The sequence below is a fragment of the Nicotiana tomentosiformis genome, chromosome 6 (assembly GCF_000390325.3).
Source record: "Nicotiana tomentosiformis chromosome 6, ASM39032v3, whole genome shotgun sequence".
Taxonomy (NCBI): Eukaryota; Viridiplantae; Streptophyta; class Magnoliopsida; order Solanales; family Solanaceae; genus Nicotiana; species Nicotiana tomentosiformis.
This window is the reverse complement of record NC_090817.1, coordinates 90,292,024-90,302,261: the sequence shown is the minus strand read 5'-3', so window position 1 is coordinate 90,302,261 and position 10,238 is coordinate 90,292,024. Positions and strand designations below refer to the sequence as shown.

At 39.4% G+C, this 10,238-nt stretch overlaps 1 protein-coding gene across 1 annotated transcript; it reads left to right on the top strand.

Moving 5' to 3' along the window:
• The first annotated feature begins 8,556 nt into the window (after nt 1-8,556).
• LOC138894388 (uncharacterized) lies at nt 8,557-10,032 on the top strand. The gene is made up of 3 exons (XM_070179085.1): nt 8,557-9,027; nt 9,223-9,414; nt 9,511-10,032. The coding sequence occupies exons 1-3, from the start codon at nt 8,557-8,559 to the stop codon at nt 10,030-10,032; spliced, it is 1,185 nt and encodes a 394-aa protein (XP_070035186.1).
• Nucleotides 10,033-10,238: the final 206 nt, after the last annotated feature.

The following is a 10,238-nucleotide window of genomic DNA, read 5'->3' as shown; positions in this document are numbered from 1 at the left end:
TTTGCGCACGTGTTTTTATTTTTTGGGTTATTTATTAGTTTAAGACTAGAACACAAAAAAATAAGACAACTTAACATAAATTTAAATTCGTTAACAATTAAAGATAATACATGACACGTACAACATAAAAATAAAAAACTATACTTAACGCACCCATGTGTTTGTTTAGTCACGATCGCATATTATTTTATGCTTCAACCACTTAAAATTTTCTTCCAACTGATTATTTTCTTCTTCTGCCTCTTTTAGTTTCTCCTTCACTGCTACAAGTTGTTCTTGCAGTTTCAAGATCTGGAGTTCGTACTCACCGGTCATGTTCCAAATGTTTAGCACACATGATTTCTAATATCCTACTTAATGGGTTCATCATACCATTCTTCAAAACCATATTGATTTTCGTCCTACCAATGGGGATGATAACAAAAGATAATTAATTAACATGTTATATAAAAACTATTAACAAACATAACTTTCAATAATAATAACTTACAACCTATTTGCATATCCAACGTATGTGCCCTAGATTGCAATTTGACTAACATGGCTTCAAAATCGCACGTTTGCCACAGTAACACCTTGGTATGTCGTCCAGACATGTCGTAATGCTTGAAAATAAAACATTAATGGAAAGTTATTTTCTTCGTTTGGTTACAACACAAATAATAACTAAAATGCACGGGGTTTTAGTAGGCAACTAAGAGTGATTTTAGGTTACACAACACATATTGATGATGCACTATGTATCGTGTGCTAATGATTCTTTCACATGCTAATGATTCTTTAGGGTGTAAATGGGTGTAGTTTTTCCGGTCGACAGCTTTTTCAGGTTGACATGACAATACACATAACGCATATTGGTTATGCGCTACGTTTCACGTGCTAATAATTCTTTAGGGTACAAGTGGGTGCAACTTTTCAGGTCGACAACTTTTTCAGGTCGACATGACAATACACATAACGCACATTGGTGATGCGCTATGTTTTGCATGCTAATGAGTTTTTAGGGTACAAGTGGGTGTAGCTTTTCAGGTCGACATGACAATACACATAACCATATTGGTGATGCGCTACTTTTAACAAACAAATTCGTGCAGTTTAGTTCTTCTTAAGTTAAACCAACATTCCAGTATTCAAAAACCATTTCAAGAACCATTACAACATCTATTTCAGAAATGCCACTAACATTTACTAAGTGGCTTAATAACAGGCAAAAAGATTAAGGTAGTTCAATAGATTCACATAGAACACGTTATAACACAATCGACCCCTACCTTAAAAATAATATACTAGGTTGCTATACTGATTTGGTTGATGACAAGGGGTATGGTGTTCTACGTCCCTTGGAAAATAATCCTATCAATATACACATTGATCTTAAAGTTGCAAGGCACATTATTGAGGGCGAAGCGCATTTTACAAAGCTTGAAGGCATGCGAATTTGGGGCGCAAAACTACAATAGGTTCCCATTTACTCAAAAAGGTGTGATTATGAAGTACTATGCCACTAGCATGGGCTGTTGTACCACAAGCATTGTTTGTAACCTTCCAAACAAACACACACAACGATGAACCAGAAGTGATTTGGCATTTGATGAAGGAGATTTTAGAGATGGAAAAGGCACTAGCCGTTCATCATGCACTTGAAGATCTTAACTACCTGCAAGGAATGAAGGATCAGTATTGAGATTTATTAAAAAATGACAAATTGCATAGAGACATTGATTATCCTATTTTTCCAACAGTTGTCGAGTAAGAATGACTACCTAAGTTTCTACCGCAGACGTTGGACGTAGGATTCCCAAACAGTGACGATAATGGCGAATAAAAATTATTATTTATATCTTGGGGAATATTTAAATTGTTGTAGTGAATCTTCAATGCTAAATGTCAATTAGATTTAACCCTATTGGAAACATAATTTTATTTCACAAATATTATAAATTGAACATTTACATATATTTAGTGCAACAAAACACTAAGTTTATCCTTGATAATTGGGCTCATGGATGAACTGCCAACTGGAGCTGAATTACTACTGCTTCCCAAACCAGCTGAAGGACATTTACGACTGTTGTGTCCTGTTTGGGAACATATGCCACATTTATGTACATAAACTATATCACCAACATCCATTTGGTTCCGTCTCCGCATTATTATTTTCACATGTCGTTGACGCATATAATCCTTATTACACATCATTTTAAATGGTTCCAGCGGCCAATAATGCTCAACACCCACTGGTTTAAGGTGGCCACTATAGGTGTTTACGTATGCAGCAACACTATATTCTTTATCAACGTACCTCGTCATCGCAAAACTGGTATGTCGAAAGCACTTCATGGCATGCGAGCATGGCAAGTAATAGATCGATCATTTCCAACACAAATATTGTAATGATCCGACCAGTCATTTTGAGGATTAGTATCCCATTTAGTGGCTTTAGGTCTCGAGAAGCTTTGTATTATATGTTATGACATGCGTGCATGACCGAGTTCAGATTTCGGATGATTCGAGATTGATTTGGAAGGGGGATTCTTATTTTTTGATGCTTAAGCGGCAAGAGTTGACCAAAATTTGACTTTTATATAGACAACTTCGAAATGGAATTTTGATGATTTCCATAGCTTCATATGGTAATTTTGGACTTAGGCGTGCGTCCCGATTTGGATTTGGAGGTCCGTAGGGTAATTTGAAGAATTTCGGCAAAAAATTAGAAAATTGAAGTTTTGGAAGATTGAGAGGTTTGACCGTGAGTTGACTTTGGTGATATCGGAGTTGGATTTTGATTCCAATAGTTGTATTAGCTCTGTTATGTCATTTGGGACTTGCATGCAAAAGTTGACATCATTCCGGGTTGATTTGATATGTTTCGGCGCGAATTTTAGAAGTTTGAAGATTTGAAAGTTCATAAGTTTGATTCGGGGTGCGATTCGTAGTTTCGACATTGTTTGATGTGATTTGAGACCTCGATAGGGTCCGTGGTATGTTACATAACATGTTGGTATGTTTTGACGGGGTCCCGATGGACTCAAGCATGTTTCGGATGGGCTACGGTCATTTTCTTATATTTTGGATGAATGTTATGATATCTGATGTCCCCTTATACGCGATCGCGAAGTCCATTCCGCGTTCGCGTAGGCCATTTTGGTGTCTGGATCTTTTCTTCTTCGCGTTTGCATAATTTTGCCAGCTAAAGCGTACATGTGTATCCTCATTCACCGCGTTCGCGTTCATAGTTCCACGTTCGCGTAGCACAGCTCAGCAGCTGGTATATTTTTCTCTTTCGCGATCACACTTTCTGGTTCACGATTACGTAGTACCTTTTCATGGGGTAGTGTTCTTTTCTTATTCACGATAGCATGGAGCCATTCTTGATCGTGTAGTGCAATTTTGGGGCAGTCATTGCTTCTTTTTCGTGGTCGCATGTAAATTTCCGCGATCGCGATGTGCAAATACCTTGACAGCAGAATATATTTTTCAAATTGAGGGTTTTGGCTAATTTTATCATATCTTGAGTTGTAGACCTCGGTTTTGAGCGATTTTTCGTGAGTTTTTCAAGCAAATCGTTGAGGTAAGTGTTCTTCACCAGGAATTTATTATATCTGTGATTCTATCTTTATTTTTATCTTATAATTAGTGTTTTGAGTTGAGAAAAAATAGAATTTTTTAAAGAAATCTTTCAAAATATAAAATGATGATTTGAAGGACGAATTGATATCGGAATTTGGTAATTCTTATATGGTTGGACTCGTTATCGAATGGTTGTTCGAATTTTATATTTTTGGTCGGGTTCCGAGACGCGGGCCCGGGTGTCGACTTTTGGATTAACTTTTAGTTTTTATTAAAGATTGAAGCTTTATTATCCGGAATTATTTCCTATGAGTTTTATTTAGGATTTGAAGTTATTTTGTCTAGATTTGAGCCGTCCGAAGTTTTTTTTACTTGAGAAGGTCATTTTAGAGTAATTATCTAGATTCCTTGAGGTAAGTATCTTGCCTAACTTTGTTGGGGGAGGGGGGGAACTACCCCTTAGAATTTGAGTCATTTGTGTTAATTGTGTCATGTGAAAGCCGTGTACGCGAGGTGACGAGTACGTGCTCGGGCTTATTTATGGAAATTTGACTGTTTAGTGCTCTTAGGTTCTTATGTCCATTAAATATGAAGGTGTTTGGTCATGTTAAATTCATTATTTACTAAATTCACTCTTACGTGTTTTATTTGGAATTAATTGCTTCATATTTTACCCTTATTGCCGATTAAACTCTTATGTGCCTTAACTGAAGTTGTTGCCTCTTTTATTGCCATGCTATCATTTCCGTAATTGTTTATCCTTGATTGAAGTTATTATTATATTTTCTGTAATTACCTATCATTAATTGAATTTTTTTTTTAATAATAATTTGCTTATCCTTAATTGAATTTGTTGTATCTCTTCCGTGATTGCTCCACCCTAAATGAAGTTTTGTTATCCCTTATCATTGTTGACTTATCCTTATTTGGAATCATTGATTCATGTTATCCCTGTTATCGTTGAATTGTACTTTTGTGGAATCATGGCTACGTATTATCTCTTCCTTGTTGAGTTATTCTTGTTGAGACCATTATTCCATGTTGTGTATTTCTTTGTGAACTCGTTCTTCTGTCCCTTTATGTTTTGAAATTCCTGAGTTGATTTACTTGCCGTATTCTCATATTATTATCATTGTTTCTATTACATTCAGTGTTGTTGAGGCGAGGGCTATGCGTGGTTGTGATATTAAAATTGTTTTGAGGAAATGTTGTGGCATGTGGCCACATACTGTGAAAGTCATTTATTTGAGTTGTTATGGTTTGGCATACGTGTTGTTGTTGAGATAATTGTTATGTGTTTGCACGAGGTTTCTGTTGTGCTGTTATTATTGTGTTTGCACGAGGTTTCTGTCATGCAGTTGTTATTGTGTTGCATGAGGTTTCTGTCGTGCTGTTGTTATTATTGATACACATACGGTGGTATAAGGTTTGGGTTTGAAACGCGTGGCTAGTAGGGAAAATACTAGAAGCCATGCGGTGTGATAAGGTGGGCTAGAATGTGAGATGCTATTTCGGAAAAATGATATTCAAAACTAAATATAAAGGCTCCCACGGTGATATAAGAAAAGTTGTGATTCATTTTACGATTTGAGACTACGAGGCGGTACCTCGAGAGGGCTCTTGTTGTCATTTCCCATTTTCTATGCACTTGTCTTTGATTGTTGTTTTCCTTAGCATACTACTGATTGTTTTCCTCCGCGATACACTTTTTGCTCAATTCTATGTAGCTAATCTTGTTGTGCTGGTCGCTGCTTCAAACTTTATTGCTATTTTTATTATACTGTACATTTTGTGGTGATCCTTTCTTATGTGCCATTCATTTTATCTACTCCTATTTGTTGACTGAAATTGTGGTAGAACACTTGCACAAACATATACGTAGTTAAATCACCCATATCAGTTTCAAAAGGTGAATCCTGAATTAACCATTATACGTACTCTTATCTACTTGCTTTCTGTGTGAGGGATGTTCTAATAGCATGCGAGTCATTCGTGCGGATATGAGTTGTAATGTAGGCATAAGATGGCAAGTGATTAAGGTTCTTGGGACCTGTGAGCTGTGATTAAGAGGTTCGGTACCTCGTGGAAATGCAAATCTGGTGTGACAGAGGTTGTTCTTATTGAGTTGTTGCTGGTTTTTCCTTTATTTTGATTTCATCCGGACTTAAATTGTGTCCAGCTTACTCTATGGCATTATTACCTGACTGCTTCCTGTTAAATATTGTTGTTATTGGTGTCTCGTTGCAAGTATTATTTTGTATTCCTTATCCTGATTAGTTGTATATTAATATTGTTTTTCTTTTTTAGTTCACCTTCATACTTGTTCATGTTGTGTAATCTGGTAGGTTTCTTGATTGTCCCTCGTCATTGCTCCATTGATGTTAGTCTTGATACTTACTGGGTACCGTTGTGGAGTATTCATACTGCACTTCTGCATATTTTTTGTGCAGATCCAGGTGCCACGATTGTTGCTGATTATTAGCGGGCTAGTCGAGCTGTGGAGACTCAAGGTAAACCTGTCGTCGCGTTCGCATGCTCGGAGTCACCTTCTGATATTTTTATTGTACTGTTTAATTCTATCCTGAATAGTTGCATTTAGGGATTTTTTTAACAAACTCAATAGAGCTTATGACTTGTACTACCGGGTTTGGGAATTGTAATTGTGTATAAGATTTTTTATCTTGTATTTATCATTCGTTGGTTGAATTCTTTTATTTATTTAGTAAGTGTTAGGCTTACATAGTCTTAGAGATTAGGTACCATCACGACATCCTACAGAGGGAAATTAGGGTCATGACAAACATAATCTTCTAGATTCTTTGATGGTGTGGGTATTATTACTACGGTTTTGATGCAGACCAGTGCGAACTTCAAAAATATTTCGCTCGTTGCGTTGCTTCAACAATGTATGCCACTATGCTCACTTCCTATATTTATCAAATCGTTTCATTGGTTATGGCATAAATTCAACACCCCTTTCTATCAATGACGATGCACCTCTGGATCTTTCAACAAACCTCTCCGCTATCTGCTTGAATGACATCTGCACCATGGAAGTGGCATGCAATCAACGTGCATACTTCAACAACCCGTTGGAAGATTCTAACATATTTGTAGTCAAAATTCTCCATCTTCTACCACCATCCTTATGCAATGTCCACTTGTCAAGCTCATGTCGTATTAACCAACGATAGGCTTCTAGGTTTTTCTGCCTAATCAATTCCATTCGCTTCCTGAATTTACACTCTTGGTGATCTGTTGCAGCCATCCACATTAAATCATGTCAGTTCTTGTTTGGATGAGCCTTCTGGAAGTTGGCCTTCAAGTGCCTAACACAGTAACGGTGTTAGGCATACGGGTCCTTCCATGCACGCAAATTCAGTACATAACTTAAAATACCACTATACCGATTAGATATTAGACAAATACCTGAACGCTGTCTGACAAACTCGCATTTGACCGTATACATATAGTCCCCTCATTTTTCTGAAAGAATGTGGCGAGAAATGATATGATTTTCCAACGACATGACTAGATATACACTGACGTCTACATCGAGCCCGACCATGACGTATGTGATAAATATCCCGTCGGTTCAGTTACCAAGGCATTAAATATGTGTCAGTCGATGTCGGTCACTACCAATTTTGAACCGCCGTTGTGTAACCTATAAAAAGCGTCCTTCCTTTACCATTTTAAATTTTTACTTTCAATCCATCTCATTCTAACCTTCATTGTTCCTCGCCTTCTCCAAAATTATTTGTTTTCAGGTTCTGAAAATTTCTTTGCTTGTTCCTCATCGAAACTAAAATATTCAATTTCCCGTCTTCTTTATTCTTGAAAATTTAGATGGCCAAGATATCTAAAACTGTTCCTCAGAAAGAGGTTGCTTCCTCATCACGGCCGGCCGGTGAGAAACCAGTGGTTGAGCCACGCCTTGAAGAACTTGTTCCTGGGGGTGTGTTATCGATTCTGACTTTAAGGTCGATAAACCCTCTTCGGTGGCCGGTCGGTGTGAGCCGGTGTCGAGATATATATGCTCGATACATGTAAGCCTCCATGATGTGGTGAAGAAAGATTGTAATTGGGTAGGCAAATAGGTCGTGGTACTGGCACCGGAGGAATCGATCACTACCCACGTGGAAGAGTATCTAAGTGTTTATACTTACCATTTCACGTTGGGTCCCTTTGATCCATCATTATCGATTTTTGCAAGAAATACCAGGTGACCCTCGGCCAGATTCATTATTCTTTCTGGAGGATCGTCATCTTGATTCGTTTCTTTATGACCAAAATCGAAGGTCTTCCCTTCACCCTCGACCACCTTATAAGATTGTATAGTCCTTGACTTTACCGAGGCGGGATGATAAAGCTTCAACGCCGTGCCGCCAAGGTGTTCACGTCGAGCATAGATGAAGATAAGGATCGGGGCTGGATGAGCCGGTTTGTTCGAGTAAAGACCTCGGACCTAATCCGTGCAGAGAGCATGCTATTTCCTGAGAAATGAAATATGAAAAGTAAGTACGATCCCGTTTTAAATTTCTGTTTCTCTTACTTCTTCATCCTTTCTTACTAGTGCCTTTCTCGATGCAGTCGTTGCTTGAATGGTGGGTGTGGTTCCTCACCTCGAGAACTGGGTCAAAAACATCATCTCGACGTTAATATTTTCCGAGCGCTCATGGCGTGATTTGTCGAAGGGTCGATGGGAAGCTCGTACTCATGGTAAGCTTTCATCTTGGTTTACTGATTCGTTTGTCATTCGAGGTGACACATTTATTCGAAGCACGAGTCTACTTATCTTCTTCTTCCTTCGTAGGTCTCGAAAAAGATGCAGTCGTGAGGCCCCCGTCTGGTGGTAAAGAAACTTTACCGCCTGTCTCGAAGCCGTAGAAGGAAAATAAGAGAAAAAGGACCTCATACCCCGAGGGTAAAAAACCTAAGAAGAGGGCAGTCTGTAAGCCTAAGGGAACCACAATCCCACTAACTATGGAGTCGGTCATGCGTCTAAGGGATGAAGAAGAAGAAGAAGAAGAAGAAGAAGAAGAAGAAGAAGAAGAAGAAGAAGAAGAAGAAGAAGAAGGTAACTCTGGGCTAGTGGCCCGTGCACGGGCTGGCTCCGATATTGGTAAAGCTTCGGGATCAGTGAGGACCGATTCTGCTTTTCCTAGGTCCGACAAGGTCATAGAGAATACTTCGACCCAAGTTCCGGAGCAAAAAGGGACCGAGGAAGTTATACCTCGGGGCAAAGAATCTGTCGAAGAGGCGGTTGATGACAATGCAGGAAGCGAGTTTGATGTTCCCCGAGATGGAGGTGGTGCCTTGAAAGACATAATCGGGGCAATAGAGATCGATGATTCCCCTTCTTTTCCTTCATTTTCCCAGTCTATGATACATGACGCCCAAGTTGTGGAGGTTTATCATGGGGAGGGGGCCATGGAGAGGAAAACCTTTTCCATGGTTATTTTGTTAGAATAGAAGATGCTACCAGTCCGAGCGATTCGAAGGCTTTGAAGAAGAGCTCGGGCAAGGCGGGGATTCCTCGTATATTCAACGAAGCTCAGCAGACCCTAAATCGGGTAAGTCCGCTTTCTCTTATCAATTTTCATACTTGTATTTTTCTTCTTTTGTATAACTCCTTTTTATTTTTTGTAGGCTTTTGCACTCTATCACGAAGCGTTTATCCGATCTCGATGGGAGTTAACCCGGTCCGAAGCTGAAATTCGAAGGCTTACTGAGGAGAGAGACACCTTCATGCTTCTTAATAAGCAAAGGGAAGGAGAAGTAAAAGGACTTCGGGCCGAGCTAGAAGAAGCTCGGAAAGAACAAGCCGACTTGTCCGAGCAAGTAAAGAGAATCTTTAAAGTTACTAACACTGATTTAGGCGTGATGGCTAATAGTTCGGTCCCGTAGGTTTAGCAAAAGATCGATGTGGTTGGGCAGCTTTGTGCTGAGGTAGACACAGTGAAAGCGGAGGCCGAGAAATGGAAAAAGAAAATGGACCGCCTTGATGCTGAAAATGAGACCGCCCGGGCTCAACTAGCCTCGGTCGAGGAACAACTCCGGAGCTCGAAAGAGAGAGCCTTGGCGCAAGCCAAGAATATCGAGGAATTCCGGTCTCGGTTGGACTTAGTGACATCTGATCGAGAAAGATTGGCCTCGGAACTGGCATCGGCCAAATCAGGGGTCGAAATAGCCATGGCTAATGCTAATGCAATGGTGGTTGTTTATCAGTCCGATGCTAAAGCAGCTCAAGTTCGAGCAAAGGAGGTTACCGAGACTGCTCAAGCTCGATCAAATTGGGTTGCCGAGCATGCTAAATCCCAATCTCGGTGGGAGACTCTAGAGGAGATCCATGCTCGTGGCTTCGATCTTTCAGCCGAGATCGAGAATGCAAAAGAGCTTGAAGCCGAAGCCGATGCCAGAGTGTTGGCCTTTCCCAATGATGATAATACTGGAGTATGAGCGGTTTTGAGAGCGAAGGAGGCCTCGAGGATGAAGATGCTGCTCCTAGAGAGGACTAAGCCCTTTGAGTATTTTTCTTCTTCCTTTTAAGACCGTTTTGGTCTTTTTGTAGAAAAACTTGATCGGTCATGGTGCCATTGTAAATAATTTTTGGTATATAAAAGCTTAGTCTTTCATTTTATGGCTTCCGAATCCTTTGCCTAATT

Bases quoted from the DNA above. Each gene is read 5' to 3' on its own strand.
- LOC138894388 (XM_070179085.1), top strand. From the start codon at position 8,557: ATGGAGTCGGTCATGCGTCTAAGGGATGAAGAAGAAGAAGAAGAAGAA. The intron at 9,028-9,222 runs GTTATTTTGTTA...TATTTTTTGTAG, and splicing joins AGAGGAAAACCTTTTCCATG to GCTTTTGCACTCTATCACGA. The intron at 9,415-9,510 runs GTAAAGAGAATC...GTGGTTGGGCAG, and splicing joins AAGCCGACTTGTCCGAGCAA to CTTTGTGCTGAGGTAGACAC.